At 43.7% G+C, this 22312-nt stretch overlaps 2 protein-coding genes across 4 annotated transcripts in view; one reads left to right on the forward strand and one right to left on the reverse strand.

Moving 5' to 3' along the window:
- Positions 1–1613: 1613 nt before the first annotated feature.
- On the forward strand, positions 1614–5973 carry trir (telomerase RNA component interacting RNase). The gene is made up of 3 exons (XM_026927632.3): positions 1614–2265; positions 2752–2829; positions 4095–5973. The coding sequence occupies exons 1-3, from the start codon at positions 1972–1974 to the stop codon at positions 4200–4202; spliced, it is 480 nt and encodes a 159-aa protein (XP_026783433.3). The 5' UTR covers positions 1614–1971; the 3' UTR covers positions 4203–5973.
- A 1746-nt stretch (positions 5974–7719) lies between these two features.
- Positions 7720–22312, reverse strand: part of ubn2b (ubinuclein 2b) — a 16508-nt gene continuing 1915 nt past the window's right edge. The window contains exons 2-16 of one of the 3 annotated variants that reach the window (XM_034301666.2): positions 20371–20487; positions 19917–20018; positions 19316–19447; positions 18622–18719; positions 17926–18451; positions 16244–16314; positions 15204–15440; positions 14165–14275; positions 13868–14011; positions 13560–13610; positions 12824–12854; positions 10792–12126; positions 10360–10555; positions 8703–8765; positions 7720–8496 (exon numbers count right to left, since the gene is read on the reverse strand). In XM_034301666.2, coding sequence (XP_034157557.1) covers positions 8453–8496; positions 8703–8765; positions 10360–10555; positions 10792–12126; positions 12824–12854; positions 13560–13610; positions 13868–14011; positions 14165–14275; positions 15204–15440; positions 16244–16314; positions 17926–18451; positions 18622–18719; positions 19316–19447; positions 19917–20018; positions 20371–20487 — 3258 coding nt within the window. In that variant the 3' untranslated portion in view covers positions 7720–8452. Of the gene's footprint in view, positions 8497–8702; positions 8766–10359; positions 10556–10791; positions 12127–12823; positions 12855–13559; positions 13611–13867; positions 14012–14164; positions 14276–15203; positions 15441–16243; positions 16315–17925; positions 18452–18621; positions 18723–19315; positions 19448–19916; positions 20019–20370; positions 20488–22312 lie in introns of all 3 variants that reach the window. The other 2 variants (XM_034301665.2, XM_034301667.2) reach the window with 2 other exon arrangements.

Genomic DNA, 22312 nt, shown 5'->3' on the forward strand with positions numbered 1-22312 from the left:
GGACACTTGGTTCATACTGAGGTGTGTTGATTATATGTGTGTTCATTATTTTGGTGTGTGTTGTTCTGAATGTAGCATGGAGGGGATGATGGGTCGACACTCGGGTTGTACACCACAATAATGTTCAGCGTTTTTGCCCTGCAATAAAAATCTGATGGACAGATGGTTCCAGAAAACAGAACTCGTCTCGAGTGTGTGTCGTTAATGATTCCTCATCAGATTACTTCCTGACACTATAAAGACACTTTTACAGAACATTACACCACAATGCTGCTGCTTTCCAGTTTATATGGAACATGACAAGCTGTGTTTTTTGTTTTTTGTCTTCAGGAGAGAGAAAATATATAATATAAGCTGTTATACTGTAAGTGAGAACAAGAACCAACGTGTTTTGCTTAGATTCCACAACATTAAATGTAACAATAAATAGATAAGTACTTCTTGTTCTTTGATGAATAAAATGTAATTGTTGGCAGGTTACTGTGGTACAAGAGGAATATTACTGTGGTACAAGAGGACATGCTGTTATTGGAAACACTCAGAGTCAGAGTGGTAACAGTAACTCTGCCTCATCACACCATCGCGTCGTTGATTTATTTTTCTAAAACAGCGCAACATGGAGTGTTTTATTCCTAAAGAGCCATTACCGGTGATTTTGCTTGCGTTATTTCAGGTTTATCTAATCAATTACATAACAGAATGGTTCTTCAGGAATTCTTTAAGGGTTCCTTGAATAATTAAGGATCAGGGTAAACTATATGGCCAAAAGTATGTGCACCCCTGACCTTCACACCCATGTGTGTTTCTTCACCCAAACTGTTGCCACAAAGTTGGAAGCACACAACTGTATAGAATGTCTCTGCATTACAATTTCCTTTCACTGGAACTAAGAAACCCAAACCTGTTCCAGCATGACAATGCCCCTGTGTAGAAAGCGAGCTCCATGAAGACATGGTGTGTGAAGGTTGGAGTGGAAGAACTCGAGTGTCCTGCACAGAGCCCTGACCTCAACCCCACTGAACACCTTTGGGATGAACTGGAACACCGACTGAACCCCAGACCTCCTCACCAACATCAGCGCCTGATCTCACTAATGCTCTTGTAGCTGAATGAACACAAACCCCCACAGCGACGCTCCAACATCTAGTGGAAAGCTTCCCAGAAGAGTGGAGCTTATTATAACAGCAAACACGGGGGGAATAAATCTGGAATGGGATGTTCAACAAACACATATGGGTGTGATGGTCAGGGGTGCACAAACTTCTGGCCATATTGTGTATGTAAACTCCTCCATCAGGGGTAAGGTCTCTTCCCTCACCTGAGAGAACCCTCATAGCCTCGGATTAGGAGGAGCCGATTTTTCAGCTCAGTAGTGAAACGTTAGAGTGCTGGAGATCCACTTTGGACATCACTTCTTGCCAAGTTTAACTAAACTCCCTTCACTATGAAGAACTAAAAAGCATTACAGCGCTTGTGTGTATTCACTTTGCAAAAAGAACACTAATATATTCTGTAACATTTTTCTATACATAATTATATACACAGCAGATGGGTGTGCTCAGACTCCACTGCAGTGTACCTTCATGTCCTGTTGGTGGCGCTGAGGCGCGTCTGAATGAACAACAGGCAGAAAGAGTCGACGAAGAAGAAGAAAGAGGAATCCAAAATGGCGGCTGGGCGACAATAAAACGAAAATAAAGTTGTCTGGAAATTTCCGTGTAGAATTTAAAATGTCGCGTGAGTAAACTCGCAGTTAAGTTGTGTTTCAGTGTAGTTTTGTCGTTTGAGAGGTAAAGGGAGTCGAGTTTTGTGAAAACTGAATGCGGTTCGGGATTTTTGAACATTTTTTTTTTGACGCCTTCTTCTTCGTCGTGTGTTTGTTAAACCTGTTAAAGACATTAAAGAGATAAGCGGCTAGTGAAGACGGTTTGGGAAAGTAGAATATCCGTGACCGAGAGTAAATACTGCAGCATGGAGGAGAAAGGAAGGAGCAGGGAGAGCAGCAGCAGTAGCAGCAGTAGCAGCAGCAGTGGCAGTGAGTCGAGCAGCGGGCCCTCTTCCCCCGCCAGCCCCGGCTCCGGAGCGCCCAAAGCGGGCAGCAGCAGCGCCGCCGCCGCCGCCGGAGGAAACGCCTTCGCCAACGACGGCAGCTTCATGGAGCTTTTCAAGAAGAAGATGGAGGAGGAGCGGCGGAGAAAGGAGCTGGAGGACGCGGGAAACGGGCAGGCGACTGAGGACAAGAAGCCCGTTAGCGTGGCCAGCTTTGTAAGGGGGTTTATAGCAGTGTGTCTCACTTAGACACACACACTCAAGAGCCAGATCAGATCAGTGTGTCATAGCTAGAGAGTGTCATGAATCATCTAAATCACTTACACACCTTATCATGGCAGCTTTTGAGATGATACCAGCTTGTTAAACCTCACTCAGTAGTGCTAGATGATGTGTAAAGATGAGACACAACATTATCCTTTATCTGATTGTAGAGTTTTGGAGATGGAGAGCTGTTAGAAAGCTTTCCTCCAGGTTCAGCTCAGGCAGTGTGATAGACCTCTTGAGCTTGATATGTGTGATGATGATGATGTTAAGTTCCATGAGCCCTGCTACCATGAAGATGGTGTTATTGAGACGGTCTGTTGAGGGGCGGGTGAATGGCGCCTACTGTATGCTGCTTTGTCCTTGCTGTCCTGAGTGAAGGGCAGGCGTGTCCGGGTCGGCCCGTGTAACGGTTTCAGTCTTCTCCCCCCAACCCAGGTGGGCAAGCGCAGAGGCGGCGCCAAGCTGGCACTCAAGACTGGAGTGGTGGCCAAGAAGCAGAAACTCGACTCGGAGGTGAGTCAGATGAGGGTTTCACTAAAATCTCATCATCTTTAAAGAGGAAAAAGTTCATCCTGAACTGAACACGTCACAGATATTTCTGTGTAAACATTTACTGTGTTTCAGGGTGGAGTTTTTCTTTAACATACCTTCAACACGATACCTTTAACAAATACACCATAATGTCATTTAGTGTGTGTGTGTGTGTGAGAGAGAGAGAGAGAGAGAGAGAGAGAGAGATGTTTGCTTTGGTATCAAGTAAAGCACTTTGTGTTGGCATAAATGTTTGCTGCTGTACACACTCAGGAGGACCTGGAGCATGTAGTGTACTTAGAAATGTACAGTCTGGTCCGTAAATAAATATTTGGACATTATTTTAAAACAAACCCAACAGAGAGATAGCAAAAACATTAGGCGTGGAAAAATCAACTATTTGGTACATTTTTAAAAAGAAAGAAGGCACTGGTGAGCTCAGAAACACCAAAAGGCCTGGAAGCTCATGGGGGGAAAAACTGTGGTGGATGATAAATTCTTTCCCTGGTGAAGAAAAACCTGTTCACAACAGCTGTCCAGATGAAGAACATCCTCAAAGAGGTAGGCCTATCTGTGTCAAAGTCAACAAACAAGAGAAGAGTTCACCAGAGTAAATACAGAGAGTTTACCACTGAGGACATTGTGGTGGCGTTTGAGTGCTCACAATATTTCCGACAGGACTCGAAAGCAGCGTCTGACTCAGTGGAACGAAAATACGCCAAAACGTTTATCGAATATGGATTTACAAGAGTACGTAGCTCTAATGCCAAACATAAAGGACAAATTATGTTACATCCATCTGAGGTCATTCGGGGTCAAAAAGTTATAGAACACCTTGTTTATTAGAAAATAGGGGGAAAAAAACCCGATATTGATTCTCCAATATGGAAGCACTCACGTCCTGACTTCCTGTTTCAGAAGGAAATGTGTTTGCATCAGAATTCAAATCACGACCCTCAGGTTATTTCATCAGCACTTTAGATATGGTGTGTTCCATCAAAACAGGGATGAGTGTGTGTGGATGTGTCGAGGAAAAAAAAGTTTCCAACAACTTGTTTTGTGTTGAGACTCTCTTACATTTCCAGGTCTTTCGTGTTCATCCATCGTGTTAATCTTTTAATAACCCTGAAAACAAGCTGCACTTAAATCTCTGTTTTGTTCAGATATTTGTATGAATTAATGCCACATGTCCTAACACACTCGATTTGTTTGTGTGTGTGTGTGTGTGTGTGTGTGTGTGTGTGTAGGCTGAGACGGGTAAAGGAGACGCCTGGTCTAAGTACATGGCCGAGGTAAAAAAGTACAAAGCTCACCAGTGTGGAGATGACGACAAAACCAGACCTCTGGTCAAATAGACTGTGGCTGAGCGGCGTGCGACGTGGCATCCGACCCGACACACACACACACACTCACACACTCACACTCTCGCAGCCCAGGATCAGTCACGCCCTGCGCTTCTCTTCTATCCTCTCCTACTTTCTGTCCTTTTCCTCTTTTGTTTATAGGTTTCCAGTTTTAGCGTCTCCACCCTGTGCAGTGTGTGTCAGGTGATCCAGATGCTTTTTAAACGCATCATTATGAGCATCATCTTCATCATCACCATCAGTGTTGATGTTAGAGAGAGAGAGAGAGAGATACTCTGTGTTGTGTTGAAGTATCTGGACTGATGTCACACCTTTTTTGTCTTTTTGTATAATTTTTGTTTTGTTTGTTTCTTGGTAATCTATATCACCTGAAATCAGTGGTTTAAAAAAATTAAAATGCTAAGCTATGAATAGAGTAGTGGCCAGTCGGAATTTTCTCTTTTGTGTTCCTCATGGTGCTAATTTACACAATTGATCCAGTTAATGAAAGTGATTCATCGAATCATTTTCAGTCATAAGGAATCAGTATACAAGTCACACATACACCACTCTGTGAAGTTTGGGAATCGTTTATACGGTCGTTGATTTACATGTTACTAATTATGTGCAGATTTTTGACAGTTTGAAGCAGCAAATTAAACGTTTTGTTTCAGACACCTGACTCTCCCCCCGGTGCTTTATAGAGTTACTTGTCCCCTACTGGCCCCTCCCTTTGACAACACAGAAACAAATCTGACTGGTGTGTGTTATGTATCAGAGGTGTGTGTACAGGAATTTCAGCATTGTAAAGATTAATTATGATTTATATTGGTAATATAAGGATGTCAGATTGGAGACTGGTAGATTATTATTATTTTTTTTTATAAACCTGAGCTATTATCCTTTTATGGATAATATTTTTTGTGTGTTGGAGACTGGAATCAAAACCATTGAGGGCAAATAAAGACACCAGTCTGTGCTGTGCTGATCTTTACAGCTTCTATGATCACCACAGCCTCCGGTGTTAGCGGGACATGATGACCCTGACCAGGATAAAGTGCTTACTCATGATGAATGAATTCATTTTCCTTGTGATTAATTATGTACCGTTTTTGGTTGTTTAAACCTTTTCAGTATGTAGGTACAAGCTAATTCAATTACAGCTTGTTGTGAGGAGCTAATTTAATTTAGTGTCAAAACAGTAACAGGCCAAGCATAATCCAAGTGGTGACTATCAGGATTGTTGTGATTTTCACTCGGTCAGAATCGCAGAGACTGAAAATCAGCCTGATAAGCCCCGCCCACTTTACATCAACCTTGGAGAAATTGTAGCAAGGTTCACGTAGACCAGGGGTGTCGACCGTACATCCTGATAAGTTCTAATCCCACCCATAAATGAATTTCCAATCTAAATAATCTCCAATCTTCTACAGTGATCTTGGGCTATAACAGGCTACGTGCCGTGTTTTTTTAAATAGCGCAGCTCTCTCTTGCGTTTTCAGCAACATTGTTTACATCTGTGCTTCTCAGAGTGGGCTCCAGGGCTCCATGAAGTATAGGCAGGGGGTCTGTGAATTTCATTCATTCTTCTTTATTATTCTTGTTTATTACTGTAATCTGTAACCCACCAACATTTTTTAATAAAATGGATTCTGTGGGTGTAAAGTTCAGGGGAAAAAGGCGTCTCCAATAAACAGACAAAATATTATTGTACACGTTGAAGTACTGTGCCTGAGAAAAATTTTTGAATTGTTTGTAAAATAAATCTGTATGAAGTGGTCTATTGAATTTTTTTCTTTTTTTTTTTTTTTTTTTTTTTTTTAAAAGAGCTAAAGGGGTCCCCAAGTGTAAAAAGTTTGAGAAGCCCTGGTGTACATTGTGTACAGTGAGACAGAATTGTCCTTCTGGTTTTTCTACCTATTATTCCTAAATTTACATAAAAATATAATAATCTCCAAATGTATATTCTCATAATGAGATTATTATAAATCAAATATATTTTCCAGCCTGTTTTTAGGTGCTTTTACACATTTCAAGTTTAAGATTTTCTTATTCTATTGGCAGATCATTTTGCTTCTTACTATAAACAGTACATGTAAAGCTTGAAATTAGAAAAAACAAAAACAGATGTCTATAAACAGGTTTAAACCTAAATTGGTTTATACTATATATTTGCTTTATTGTGATCCTTAATCTGGAAAAAAGAGTTAAATTTAATATGCACTACATGGCCAAAAGTTTGTGTGCCCCTGACCATCACACCCATATGTGCTTGTTGAGCATCTCATTCCAGATTTATTCCCCCCCGTGTTTGCTGTTATAATAAGCTCCGCTCTTCTGGGAAGCTTTCCACTAGATGTTGGAGCGTGGCTGTGGGGATTTGTGTTCATTCAGCTACAAGAGCATTAGTGAGATCAGGCGCTGATGTTGGTGAGGAGGTCTGGGGTTCAGTCGGTGTTCCAGTTCATCCCAAAGGTGTTCAGTGGGGTTGAGGTCAGGGCTCTGTGCAGGACACTCGAGTTCTTCCACTCCAACCTTCACACACCATGTCTTCATGGAGCTCGCTTTGTGTACAGTCATGCTGAAACAGGAAAGAGCCTTCCCCAAATTGTTGCAACAAAGTACATAAACATTCCCCTTCACTGGAACTAAGAAACCCAACCCTGTGAAACAGCCCCAGACCACCACACTTCACCGTTGGCACTTTGTAGTCCAGTAGGTAGCGTTCTCCTCAGACTCCAGACAACACGTTTCCACCACTCCAGAGTCCAGTGTCGGCGCTTTACACTGCTCCAACGGACATCGTGCATGGTGATCTTAGGCTTGTGTGCAGCTGCTCGGCCCTGAGAGCCCATTTCATGAAGGTCCCAATGCACAGTTCTTGTGCTGATGTTGCTTCCAGATGCAGTTTGGAATGCTGTAGTGAGTGATGCAGCAGAGGATAGGTGATTTTGATGCACTGTGCACTTCAGCAATCCCACTTCTGCTTCTGTGAGTTTAGCTGGTCTACTGCTTCGTGGCTGAGCTGTTCTTGCTCCAATAACAGTGCTTACAGTTGACCAGGGCAGAGTTAGCAGTGTAGAAATGTCACACGCTGATTTGTGGTAAAGGCGGCATCCTGTCACAGTGGCACGTTTAAAGTTCCTGAGCTCTTCAGTATCACCTATTCTACTGCCAATGTCTGTCTATGGAGACTGCATGTGCTGAAACATCCGCACTCAGTCGTTAAGGGGGTGCACATACTTTTGGCCATACAGGGTCTTTTCATTTGCTAAGATGACAATCATGTACCCTTCAGATAAATGAACACATTTTGGTAACTGTTGATGTCACTAGATATTTTTTTTGTCCAGCCTGTTGTGTAGAAATGACTTTGTAGATGTTGAAGTCACTAATTATATGCAGAGCTGGTGCACAAGACCACCATCAGTCAGAGTCATAATGCACCATTAACCCAAATAAACACACACACACACACACACACACACACACACACACACAAACAAAATGATCATCATGCAAAGCCGTGTTTTTTCCTGGACTAACTATTGCTTTTTATTTCGCTAGTGTGGAGGTTCAGCTCAAGTAGACAAACTTCTGAAAATTCAAGTACAATACAAATTTCAGCTCCCTGCTTCCGCCCGGATATAAAACTCCTCTCGTCTTTGTTCCGTGGGTTTGTTTTTTTTTTTTTGTTTGTTTTGTTTTTTTTAATAATAACAGCAATAATAATTATAATAACAACAACAACAACAACTCCACCTGGAACAGCACCAAAGACATGGACCTACACCTGAGAAAGAGAGGGATCAGTTCATCCGTCCATTCATCCATCCATCCATCCGTCCCATCAGTCCGTTCTGTTCATTCGTTCATATTCCACTCAGAGCATGTGTGTGTGTGTGTGTGTGTGTGTGTGTGTGTGTGTGTGTGTGTGTGTGTGTGTGTGTATGCGTCCACACACACGTAAACACTTTCCCCTCCCTGTCCACAGCAATTAAGGTCTGTGTGTGTAAACATTAGCAAAACAAGGAGAGAAAGCATCCAGGCCAGGGATGTTATTATTAATTATATTCCGAATAGTCAATTGCCAAAAAAAAAAAAAAAAAAGAAAAGAAAAAAAATATAAATCAAACCCCCGCCCCCCGCAAAAAAAAAAAAAAAAAAGGTAAAGAGCTGTTCTTTCTTATTGGTTAAGCCTGCAGTCCATGCGTACGAGGTGCTTCAGTGTGACATCACAGTCCAGCGTCATCCGAGTGACATCACAGCTTCCTCTTTAGATCCCCGCTCTGGCTTTGATTGACATCTGAAACAGGAAACGGTGATCAATCCCCAAAACAAAACACACATCCGAGAAGAGAGAGAAAGAGGAAACAACGATCAACACTAGAAAACATGCAACCACCACCAGACGAACACACAACAGCCACCAGGCAAGCAGGGAGAGAGAGAGAGAGAGAGAGAGAGAGAGGGAGAGAGAGAGAGAGAGAGAGGGAACGAGGGAGCGATTACCTGAGAAAGCGAGCTGCAAGTGCGGAGGCAGAGCAGCACCTGACATGAGACCCTTTAACAGATCTGAGGAGACAGACGGAGAAACAGACAGACAGACAGACAGAGAGAGAGAGAGAGAGAGAGAGAGAAAGAAAGAGCAGGACGACAGGAAGCAGTTTTACACAGCAGTTAAACAGGAAAAAGAGACAGGACACAGAGGAAAGAGATACATTTCAGCAGGGAAAACATGGAACATGAACACAAAGAAGAACGAAGGAACAAAATGAATATAACAACGTATAGAAACAAAACAAAACAAAAACTAGAACGCTACAATATTCAACATCAGCAGGAGAGACGAGCAAAGACAAGACGAGGACACAGAGATCACGCAGTATCTCACAAAGCGTCCTAGTTTACAGATTTGCATGTGGATTTGTGTAGATAAAAACAATCCTGACATTATTCAACTCCATTCACACGCTTCAGACAAATGTGTGTATGGAGTTGAAACTCGGGCGCTTCGCCTTTTAGGGCTGCTTTCACACTTTTTTACAGAACGATCGCAGTCCAGAGCGCTAACTCAGTGGTTAAGACGTTGAACTAGTGATCAGAAAGTCAGGAGCTCAAACCCCAGCACCACCAAGCTGCCACTTGAGCAAGACCCTTAACCCTCAACTGCCCCGATGTATAAACGAGATAAACGCAAGTCGCTCGGGAGAAGGACGTCTGCCAAACGCCGTAAATGTGAACGTAGCTCGTATCGGCTAACTAACTATCCTAGCGTGCTCTCTAGATTAGAGAGATTTATTATTCTCAGTAATGCAGGTGAATTAAAGACTGGCACTGACGAGATTGTTTGTCTTTGATGTAGCAGGCAGAAAACGGAGAGAATCAGTGAAAGTAAGACGTCACATCACGTACCGGTGAACGCCCCAAACACACACGCTGTAATTTTCAGTTACACTGCAACGCTGGAATATTGATAATGAAATATAGGCACTTTGTCGTCTAACATGCAACCTGATTGTTCAGGAGGCAATAAATAAATAAATAAATAAATAAATAAATAAAGCAGCTGGCATCAGTCTTTGCTTTTCTGTTACTGCTTCCTGTTGGATAAAGTTAAAAACGTATAACAGGAAGGGGAGGCGGGGTGAATTGGGATTTTTTTTTTTTTTTTTTGCAGAGATGCACTCTATAAAATTCCTATTTCAATACCGATAACACTCATCTGTTTATGCAAATGAGCTCCATTAGGATTATTTTCCATCTTAAGCTCATGGTTAGCTGAGAGAAGGAAAACGGTAAAAGGGACGTCTTTTTTACGGTTTTTAATCGTGAAAGGAACTCCTGATCTCCAGGTTTCGTCTGATACTCGGAGCTCTGAAACCTGGACCAGTGTTTATGAATAAGCAGATGCATAAACATCTAAAAAAATGATAGATGAAGCAACGTTGGGAGTTCTGTGACGTGGAGAATCCTCGACTAGTGAGAAGCCGTGTTCTTTAATACGTTTGATTTTTGTGTATGTGGCCATGATCGCCTGGGAGCTTCCTCCCCCTCCCTGACCTTTAATTTTGCAACAGTAACCCTGCTGTGTAGTTTGGTGTGTGTGTGAGAGTGTGTGTGTGTGTGTGTGTGTGTGTGTGTGTGTGTGTGTGTGTGTGATGCTCACTGGGCTGTAGGCTGTATCCTGAGCTGCTTTGGTTAGCAGTGTTAGCTCCAGCGCTAGTTCCTGTCACAGTGGGCAGGTTCAGCAGGCCGGGGAAGGCGAAGGGCAGGGAGACGGGAGTGATTCCTCCCAGCATTCCGAAGTTCAGCGGGAGGTTCGGAGCGCCGGGACCCAGCAGACTGGCGCTGGACGACGGCACCTGCGCACCGAGAAACACAGCAACACGATCAGGAACCGGAACAACAAAGCTGCCAAGTGCTGCTCCTGTAAACTTTCTTAAGTTACACAGCTTTCTTCTTTATTCACAACACACTCTTTTGAAACTCGAGATGTGTGAAAGAGACACAGTATAATTCCTAAACTCCTAATTTAGTTTTGATTTCAAAACATTTCCAAATATTTTAATTTAATAAACTCATGGACACTCTCCTGTACCTGTGCTAGCTGAGGAGCCGTTGCTGAGGAAACAGTCACCAGTGGCTTTGCCCCCTGATTAGCCACGCCTGCTGGCCTCTGCCGCGGCCCGTGATTGGCCGAGCCGGCTGAGGGGGAGGTGTGCTTGGTGATCGGGGTGGAAGTGCTTGTTAGGACGCTGCTGTTCACCTGAGAGGGAGTCTTCTGCTGCCCCACGGGAGTGCTGTAACTGGCGCCGACGCCCGAGAACCCCGTGTGGAAGCCTGCGGTTTTAGGAGAGAACTGATGCATGCTGGGTAACGTAGGCGTCCTGGAGAGGGCGGGTGAGGGGGAGCTGACAGGCGTCACCCGCGGAGTGAGCTTGAGGATGGGAGAGTTGGAGCTGTGGGGCGATTTGGTGAGCGTGGCCTGCATCGGCGTGACGAACGTCGACTGCTGCTGTGGCTGTTGGTGCTGATGCTGTGGCGGCTGCGGTTTGGGCTGAGACGGAGACGGAGACGGGGAGGAGGAGATTTTGGGCTGCGTTTTAGCGTTGAGGTGCGAGGAAGCAGAAGAAGAGGAAGCGGATGAAGAAAACGAAGAGGAAGATATGGGCAGTGCCGTTGAGTGAGACTGAGATGACGGCGTCGTGCTGCCCGCACCGATTCGACCGATGGTACTGCTATTATTGCCGGGTTTGTGGTGGCCTGGGGGTGTGGCCATGGGAGAATTTAAGCTCTTGTGAGGCGGGATAAGGGGCGAGGCAGTGGGCGGCGGCCTCGGTTTAGGTGGAGATGTTGCACTCGTCTTGTTGCTGTTGCCTGCAGCGATGGTCGTAGCGATGGGTCGCTGCGGCGGCGTCAGACTGTGTCTCTGCACCTGAGTCAGACCGACCGCTCCAACCTTTGTTCCTCCTATTCCGTCACTCCGGATGGAGGGAGAAACAGACACAGATGGAGGCCGAGAGATAGCTGGAGAGGGAGAAGAGCTAGAGGAGGAGGTGGAGGAGACAAAAATTGGGCCACCAGTGGCCGGAGAAGCAGACGCAGTGGTATTGATGATGCTCTTTTTAGGAAGCACAGGGGTGGAGGAGCTGATGGAGGAGGCGGGGCCGAGTGTAGAGCCCGAGTTAACAGGTTTAACAGCCTCAGGGGAGGGCGGGCTGTTGGACTGGATTAACCCCTTGGCGGCGCTGCTGAGCAGAGCCAGAGCATGCGAGATGGAGTCCAGAGACGGGGCTCCGCCCAAATCCTCATCCAGAGAGTCCGACAGGCAGATGGGCTCCGAGGGGGAGGGGGGCCGCTGAGGGAGGGGCACCTGGGGAGAGGGCGTGGCAGTGGGCGTGGTCGACTGCTGGAGCCAAACGCCATCCTGAGACTAGAGAGAGAAGGAGAAATAGAAATTAATAAACATTTTATTACTTTGCTAACACGAGGCTAATTACATACCATGCTAGTGAATTTACCAGTTAACATTAGCTAGCAAATCTGGCTACCTACTTAATATCAGTGGAGCTTTTACGTTAGCTTTTAAGTTGTGTAAGTAAAACTGATATTTCAGTCCAAGCACTACAACAAGACAAAAACATGAAGAAGAAGAAGAAAAAAAAAAAGCTAGTTGCGAGGTCACATGATCGTCGATGACAACCTGAGATGTTTTGTGGTTGCTTAGCTGATTGCACACTTTAAAATCCTGCTAGAATTTCATCTTTAAAAAATGATTAAAGAAAGAATTAAGAGCACACACTGGCAGGTGAACAAGACATTGTGATTTAAATAAATTTAAAAAATAAAAAAAAAAAAAAAGGCAGATGGTTTAATGATGAGCTTTAACATAATGTCTAGCTCCGCCCTCGTTGATTTAAGGATGCTCATCACGCTGCAAAACCAGGACGTGCTTTTCCTCGCTTCCTCTGAACACAAATGCATGATCAGGCTGTTCTTCAAACGACACACCGTATACATACTGACCTAGTTTTGTAATCTGTGTGAGAGTATTGTAGTGAAGAGAATAATAGTTTTGTTTATTCCCTCGTGTGTGTGTGTGTGTGTGTGTGTGTGTGTGTGGGGCTTACTTTTGGTTTAGCTTTGGGAGTCTTCTTCACTCTGCAAAACAGACAAATACACACAAACACACACCATTTAGCAGCCAAATACACATTTCTAATGTGTGAATGAGCAGCTCAAACTCACAGCCTCTGTCTCAAATGATAGAAAATCTTTAAAAAATAAATAAATAAATACTAGAAGTGTTAACACAGTGTGGTCTCAGAGCTGAAGGGATTCCCAGAACGCTATCACGAGAGCACATCAGTCTGAACACCAAGAAATGGACGTGAGCCATAATGTGGTTTGCAGACGCAACATTCAAATGAGTGTGTAATGAACTAAAGTGTAGCGTTATCTGTAACACATCGCCAGAGATCATTAGGGAGGAGATCTTCGTTATGAAGGACGTTGTTATGAAGGAGGAAGTCGTTAGGGAGGAGATCTTCATTTAGAAGGACGTTGTTATGAAGGAGGAAGTCGTTAGGGAGGAGATCTTCGTTATGAAGGACATTGTCATGAAGGAGGAGGGAGGTGGGGAGGTGGTTGTAACGTTTATACAGACACGCATCTCCTACGTTTAGGAGTTTAGTGCAAGCTCCACAAAGCTCAATCCTGCTCAAGAAGGTTTCTGGAATATTAGTTAGTGCTAGATGTGTTAGAAGCTGGAGCTGAACTCTGCAGACAAACTGCATTTTTTTTGTTTTGTTTTGTTTAAACCACACGAGATCAGTACATTTGAGGAAAATCAAAGAGTCGACTCACGTGTTTCCTGTGAGGTGGCCGTGGGCCATGCGGCTCTCTTTAATCAGCATCCTGTAAAACACCACACAACAGGAAGTGAGTGCGCTTCACAACACCTCACTCTCACAGGCACAGTAATGATGTAAATATGCACAGGTACACTGAAACGTGAGGCTGGAACAGACAGTGATGGAAGAGCTGTTATTAAAAAAAAATAAAAATCACACACTCACACACTCACACACTCACACACTCACACACTCACACACTCACACACTCACACACTCACACACTCACACACTCACACACTCACACACTCACACACTCACCTGGCCTGCATCCAGCCTTTGGGCCAGAGGGGTTTCACCTCGGTCTCCATAAAGGCTTTGAGGTAGTCTTCAGGAGAGGGAGAGCTCTGACCCTCAGCCTCATAACAGCCTAGCTTCGCTCGGACCAGATTACACAGCAGAGCCCTAACACACACACACACACACACACACACACACACACACACACACACATATATATTAGAAAGAAAAAAATTAGAGAGCGATACACAGTATGACAGCACATCAATTCACGTGTCTCTCAGGACAATAACGAATCAGCGAAACCTGAGGTTCTACCTGAGTTTATCGTCCCACACAAACTTCTTGCGAGGTCCCATCACCCGTTTGCCCGGCCTCTCCTCGTCCTCCTCCTCTGAGCCGTTCTTCTCGCCCTCCTCCGACTGCTGCCTGGAGTTCACACACACACACACACACACACACAACAAGAATGTTAAAGGAACAGTTTCTTTACCTTCTTTACCTTAAAGGAAAGTTATCTTTCCCTCAAACGTAGTTGATCAGAAGCTGAAGTTTGCTTCTTTAGCTTTAGAGTTAACTTTAGAGTTACGAGGCTACAAATGGAAATTAAAGATGCATCGATACTGATATCAGGTATCAGTCTAAAATCCTCCGATATCAACACGATCATGTATCATGTATGTCTGAACGTATTTTACAGTTAACGATCAAAGCAAACAGCGCTCTGTGAAAATATCAAGAGGCACCACAGCATCTTCCTGCAATACAAGTCACCTGATAAAAATCTTAAACACAGCAGGAAAAAAGTCTCTGATGACGCTAAATAACATCTCTTGACCAGGACGTTGTTCTTGAAGATCAGCCGCTATCGTGATTGACAGCAGGGGATTCTGACTCAGCGAAAACAAAAACATACTTTACTTAGAGCTGTACAGAAGAACTCGATGCAAGCTAACGAATGCGGCTCGCTAACGTACTTCCTTTAAAATCAACTCGCTAACGTTACAGTAAGGAGCCAAGTAGCCCAAGTGCATGAACACACACATACACACACATGTGCTCTTTTCATGAACGCTGTTTAAACCGGAGAAACACAAATGGAGATAAATAAAATGTTCTGTTACGTCCTTGAGTGATTATTACTCACCTTGGTAACAGTATCGATACCAAGAAAAATGTTTAAAGATGACAGGAAGTCGCACTATATCCTAAACCACATCACAGATATTTACAGGAAAGGTTTTGGAAATCGCACACACTTCATTTATCTCTGAACGGTTCTTCTTTATGACGTCGTTATAAAACGTCAGACTCCAATCCACACTGATAGTAAGTGATCAACCAAGGGCGTGCTTACTTTGCCACTTTGGCCAGACAGTCCATGTTGTAGCGGGCGATCTGCTCGGGCATGGCGCTGCAGACGGCCAGCTTGAGTTTGAGCAGCGGGTTCCTCAGCCTGTCGTCCTGCACGTTCAGACTGAGCTTCTTCAGTCGCTTCAGCAGGGCCTCCTTATTACACGGCACGAAGGCCTCCAGGTGGGAGTACACGGCCGCACGCACGTCAACCGGCTGCTCCTGCACCTGCAGCTCAATGCTGCGAGAGCACACACACACACACACACAACACACAACACACACACACACAGAGAGAGAGAGAGAGAGAGAGAGAGAGAAAAGGACAGGGAAAGAGTAAATTAAAATATATAACTGATAATCCTGATAACTAGAACGTGCTAAAATTAGAGAATTCTTACATCTGATTGGCTGAAAGGTGTGCATTTTTTTAATATTAATAATTTTAATTCTTCAACGACAAAATCACTGGCTGTGAACTGTGACTATACGTAGATTATTTTAGATTTGTCAAAGCCCATTGGCTTAGCAAGAACCCTTATCCTAGCGTTAGCATCACAATGAGTTATGGGATCTGAAGTAGTTCAGGTTTTTTTTGGTGGATTTTGTGCTGAACAGGACAGAACCCGTTTCAGCCAGCTCTTCAAATTCAGCGATCGAGTTACGTCATTACTCTCGGATCAGCGAGTTCAACTGTTGTATTTGTGGTAATCTATTTGGAAAAAAAAAAATCTGTTCGAAAAAAATCTGCTAAAATGAATCTGTTCAAATTCATTCAAAATATTCAATTCAAAAGAATCAGTTCAAACCGTTACAAAACAATCTGTTTGAATGAATCTGTTTGAAAGAATCGGCTCAAATGAATCTCTTCAAATTCATTCAAAAGAATATGAATCAGTCGATCTGTGCTCCTCTACACGGTGTTATTAAATCTCTAAAGAGACACCGAGTGTTTGAGGAAATTATATAATAGAGTCGATGTTTTGTGCGAGCGAGCGGGACAGGATGTGATCAGTGTGAGATTTACAACAAACACAAACTCACTCCAGCAGGATGTTGTTCATGTCCAGCGTGAAGAACTTCTTCCTCCCCTCCATGTCAAACTGCCGAGACGCCTGTAAAACACACACACACACGCACACACACACGCGCACACGCACGCGCACACGCACGCGCACGCGCACGCGCACGCGCACACACACACGCACACACACACGCACGCACACACGCACGCACACACACACGCGCACACACACGCACACCTTAAGCACTAACACAGATATACATGTCTGGAGATCAGCTCTAATGAAAACACACATGACGTCTTTAATAAACCTGCCTTCAGTCATCTGAGCAGCTGTGTGTGTGTGTGTGTGTGTGTGTGTGTGTGTGTGTGTGTGAGAGAGAAATACCATATCATACTTCACCCACCTCATCACATTTTTTCCTCTACTGCTTCTCTCTCTCACTCACTCTCTCTCTCTCACTCTCTCTCTCTCACTCTCTCTCTCTCACTCTCTCTCTCTCACTCTCTCTCTCTCACTCTCTCTCTCACTCTCTCTCTCTCACTCTCTCTCTCTCACCCTCTCTCTCTCACCCTCTCTCTCACCCTCTCTCTCTACCTCTCTCCTTTCCACATCTTCCGGCTCTTTTCTCTCTGACTCGTTCTGTATCTCTCTCTCCCTCTCTCTCTCTCTCCCTCCCTCTCTCTCTCTCTCTCTCTCTTTCTCTCTCTCTCTCTCTCTCTCCCTCCCTCCACCACACTCGCCTCTCTACACTTCACACTTTATTTACTCTCGCCGTCTCTCCGTCCTCCTCCTTCCTCCGCCTCCTGGATGCACAGAACAGTTCAGTGTTTTTTTTCTCTCACTCTAACACACCTGAGAAGAAGTGTGTGTGTGTGTGTGTGTGTGTGTGTGTGTGTGTGTGTGTGTGTGTGATGTAGTATCTGGTGTTTAGAGTTCAGACACATTAAAATACATATCATTCTCACCTCAAATCTAGTCCATCACTCAGTAAACAGATTAGATAGATTAGACAGATTAGGCTAATATGGTCTAATAAAAATAACGTGCTTTTATTCTGGTTTAAATGTGACCTCACTAAACACTGCTTCTTTTCTTTAATGTGCCTTAAAACGTAAGAAAAATAAATAACACGTAAATATAAATAATAATGAATTATATGAAACTATTTTCTATAGAAATCATTTCAGACTAGTTGCATTACAAGTAAATTAAAAAAAAAATGATGATACCCTTCCAAAAAACTGCTAGATAACACATAAATAAATAATATTAATAAATAAATAAATGTGAAAAAATGTAAATATAGAAGTGAATTATTTACTGTATAAATAAAGGCTTAGATAAATAGAAATAAATATGTAGATAAAAACAAATAATAAAAATAAATTAAAACTGAAAACATTAGTAAATAAACTAAAAAAAAATAAAAAAATATTCGCTAAGTAAATTGTAAAAGTCTGACAAATAATAAAATCAATAAATAAAATAATAAACAAATCTTTAGAAAAGGAAAGAAAAAAAAAAGGCAAAAACTAATAAAATAAAAGAAATGTGAGAAATGAACACGTGAAACAGCAGTGTGACAAAATAACAACAGGTGACAAATTAAAGGAAAATCTTTACTGTATTGCTGTGTGTGTGTGTGTGTGTGTGTGTGTGTGTGTGTGTGTGTGTGTGTGTGTGTGTGTGTGTACGCACCGCTCGCAGGTCCTCGATGCGTTTGGCGAGGGGGGCGGGCAGGCCGCTGGGCAGTGGAGGAGGGGGGATGAGACCGGTCCTCTGGACGCGTCCCGCTGAGGCTCCTGCTGCTGCTGCTGCTGCTGCTGCTGCTCTCTGCACAGCGGCGTTGCCGTTCTCGCCCTGACCCTCGAGGCTCGACAGCTCGGGAGGATCCAGCAGCGAGAAGTCCAGCTCGTCCATCAGGTCCTGCAGCATGTCGTCGTTAGCCGAACCCAGCAGCGGAATGACGGCCGGATCGTTGGTGAGGTCAGCGAGGTCGTTGCCGGGGGCGACGGAGTGCGAGTTGAGGACGGTGCGGTTGACGTTCGGGGGTTTGAGGCCCGCGGCGGTGCCGGGGGCCGCGGTGACGGCGGCAGAAGCGGGGTTCTTCTTCCTCATCTCCTCTTTCTCACGTGTGAAGCGACGGATCATGGCCGCCAGCGAGAGAGAGTCCTTCATCAGCTTCTTCCTCTTCTTCTTCTCGGGTCGGTTCAGAGCCGACACCCTGAGGGACGCAAACAAAATGGCAGAAAGGGTCACCGAGTCCATGTAAGGAAACGAGAGCAGCTGTGAGCGGCCGTGGCCTGATGGCTATAATTAGGAATGTGCATGGACGCTTGCACGATACACTTGCATCCTTTTCATTATAAGTCGATATACAGACTAAAAACTCACCCCTGCTTTGACACTCGATTCTTTCTGGGTTTCTTCTCCTCTAAAGTGCCGTCTTTCTTCTTTCTTCTCTTGATCACTCGCTCCTCTCCGTCCTTCAGCTTCTGGAGGCAAAATAGGACACGAAAGCACAAATGAGGACGCACCTTAAAACAGAAAGAAAACCTCAACGCAAAACACTTAATGTCTGAAACGTAACGTTAAATGTAACAACGAATGGATTTAAAAAATTTAAAAACTACGTCATTCTTTAATGAATAAAAAAATTTTAATCATTGACAAAAATCTATTCAAAAGAACGCGTTTAAAAGAATCTGTTCGAATCTGTATAAATTGATAAAACTATAAACTGATGAGAAGAACTACATCATTCATTAATAAATAAAATCATCATTAACAAATGTCTGTGGTGTAAAAGCAATAAAACACTTCAGGACCCTATCGATGATTATTTTCCTATAACAGCATTTCCATATAAAAGTGATTTATTCCCTGTTTATCCAGGATAAAAGTATCCACTGCTTAGCCTTTCAAACCAATCACTAAACGAAGGTTAACCGTACATCGGGACGCGTCCTGTGACTCCGCCCCTTACGCTGATTTTTGGCAGCTTTAGTATTAATAGTGCACCACGATGGATGGACACAGTTTGAAACACGGCTTCTGTGATATCTGAGGCAGTGTGATCCGTGCGAACCTTGAAGTGGTTTCCGTCCTTGCTCCTGTCCTCGTCCTCGCTCTCGGACGCAGGTCTGAACTGCAAAGTGCCCGTGTTGATGTAGAAGCCTCCCAGCTTGGTGGTGAGGGAGGCAGGGACCAGCTCGTCGTACTGAAACACACACCGAGAGTCAAACAAGAAACAAGGGAAAAAAAAATATATAACATCATAAACGATGGGCCAGTTCACAAACATCCATCACTTTATTTTAAAACACAGTGTTTCGATTTTTTTTCTATAGCGAGCGTTTATAAAAAATATATTATATTTAACAAGGGAAAAAGTGAAACTTCTGACTGGAGAATCTAAATCACTCTCTCGTACGAACGGAATAATCAGCTGTGTGTCGCTATGCGGTTTTAATTTGACTTCAGGATCTCTGTGATTGCTCCAGATTTAGTTTGTTCTCCCGAAACACTACATCGTGACGTAACGAATCATGATTTCAGTATCAGATCGTATTCATTTTGGAGCTAAATGCGTCCCGATAACTGTTGTTTACGAGGAAAATAATTTAAACTTTGTAATTAATATCAGCGCACTAGGAGCGAGAGAGAGAAAGAAAGAGAGCGACTCTCACAGCTTCAGAGTTGTCGATGAACGGATCCGTCTCGTCGTAGCCGTATCCGATGTCAATGAGATCCTGCATCCGATCCTTCTTTTTCTTCTTCCCGGTGCCGCCCTGTCCACGACACAACGAACGATCAGTTAAAGACCAACATCAACACATTCGCTCTTCCGCAGAGCTGAAGAACACAGTGTTACTCATGATCGTTGTCATGGTTACAATCCAACATGAATTTAAAAAAGAAAAAAGGACTATAATGAAATTTCCAATGTAAGAAAATAACACACACTTGTTGTCCAATCAGAAGGAAGTATTTCTGAGACCTTATATGACATTACAGGCGATAAATATTGACATATAATCATGTGCTGAGGTTTTGCACATTAATATTGTTGTTGTTTTTTTTTTCTACGATTCATGTCTGCGTGACTTCAGCACATTGCCTCGAAGAAAAAGTTCAACTTACATATTTACTCTCAAACTTCCTGGCCAGAGCTTCGACCTCTCGTCTCTCTCGATCCTGATCAGCCAGCGGGTCGTTTGGGTCCAGCGCCGGCGTGAGTCCTTCAGGAGCTTTTCTCACCTGCGGAGATGAAAAAATGAGGAGAGAAGATGAGATACGCCCCAAATAAACGCAATCGTCTTATTATTATTATTCGAAATAGAAATCAGCAGTGAACACAAGCTTTACACAGTGAACACTAATGAACTGCTGAAGTCCCATCAGCCCCTTTTACTCTAGTTAGAGGCACCTGAGGTAGTGCTACGAGGCAACGTGAGATAAAGCGGATCCTTGAATATGGCATCATCGGCTCCAGCTCAGAGATACACAGACGTGAGGTGATAAACACAATTTTTCACAAAGGGACAGCGGGTTTCTTCTCCCTGAATGGTCTTGGCATGTGTCAATCATGTCATCTGAAGATAGTATCGTAACTTAAGCAAATTAGAGAGAAATTAAAGGAGCAATGAAGACGACAGACCGCGTCTATCGAACGACTAACCTTCAAATGACAAGGAATGCGATTCTGAGTAGAATACGTCAAAGTAACTATTAAAACTAACAACAGGTGACAAATTAAAAAAAACAACTTTACTGTATTGCTCTGTGTGTGTGTGTGTGTGTGTGTGTGTGTTTGTGTGTGAGTGAGGAGGGACGTTTATTTAATTCCTGCTGATATGTTTTTCGGTCCACGTGTCCCATTAGAAGGAACCGATCACTTTTATCCTACAATGAAACGTTTCATCCTGAAGAGACAGATCCATCCACAGGGCATGAGAGACTCACTGAACACTTTAATAAGAAACAAAATGACGTAAATCATGATCAGTGATGCTGTGACCTTCACACTCATGAGACTGAACACCTCCGGGAGATTTCGGAGCGACACGGTTTATTTAAAAGCGCTCTATTATAAGAGCTCCCGATTTTCCGCATTGTATAACCGACAGGATGGTAACAGGTTTTCTCTGTGTCGGATTACGTGATGAATATCCTCTGAGATTAGATCTGTGATTAAATGCTTACGCCGTTGTTTCCTCGTGACCCGGAAATCAGAAAACAGGTTCACATAAAGGCAAACAGTAACGATGTTACACTTAGAGAAAACAGGTTTAAAAGGAAGAGAAGTAATACAGATATTATTTTTCTCTCCATGAGCATGTGTGAGAGCTTTACTAAATCACTGTGTCACTCATCAGACCTGTGTGCTGGTAACAATAGATTAATAGCTTAGACATATTTTGTTTAGAGTTTGCCGTCCTCCGATTGGTGGATTTTAGACGAGCGGCGTAGCAGCGCTCAGGTTACATTCCCTCAACTCAGGATCGGGGGATTCTTTTACGTCATGCGATACACGGTCACCAGAATCAGTCCAAATACTGTAGAGTATAAAGCCGGGTTTAGACAGCGCTCTCCACCACCATTATGATTGAAGGAATAACTTTTAGAAGAATGATCCTCATCGTCACTTCAGTACAGTTCCAGAGACGCGCAGAATCGATTCCACGGTTTTCTGAAGCTTTACTAAGACACGCCGATATCTTCTTTAACTCGTCACTCATTCATTCAGCTACAAGAGCATTAGTGAGATCAGGCGCTGATGTTGGTGAGGAGGTCTGGGGTTCAGTCGGTGTTCCAGTTCATCCCAAAGGTGTTCAGTGGGGTTGAGGTCAGGGCTCTGTGCAGGACACTCGAGTTCTTCCACTCCAACCTTCACACACCATGTCTTCATGGAGCCTCTTAGTTCCAGTGAAGGGAAACTTTAATGCTACAGAGTTACAACTTTGTGGTAAGAGTTTGGAGAAGAAGCACATATAGGTGTGATGGTCAGGGGTGCACATACTTTTGGCCATACAGTGAATGAATTCTTCCTGTGAACATGTGTACAGACTGGAAGCTGAAAAGC

This window comes from Pangasianodon hypophthalmus, chromosome 29 (assembly GCF_027358585.1).
Source record: "Pangasianodon hypophthalmus isolate fPanHyp1 chromosome 29, fPanHyp1.pri, whole genome shotgun sequence".
Taxonomy (NCBI): Eukaryota; Metazoa; Chordata; class Actinopteri; order Siluriformes; family Pangasiidae; genus Pangasianodon; species Pangasianodon hypophthalmus.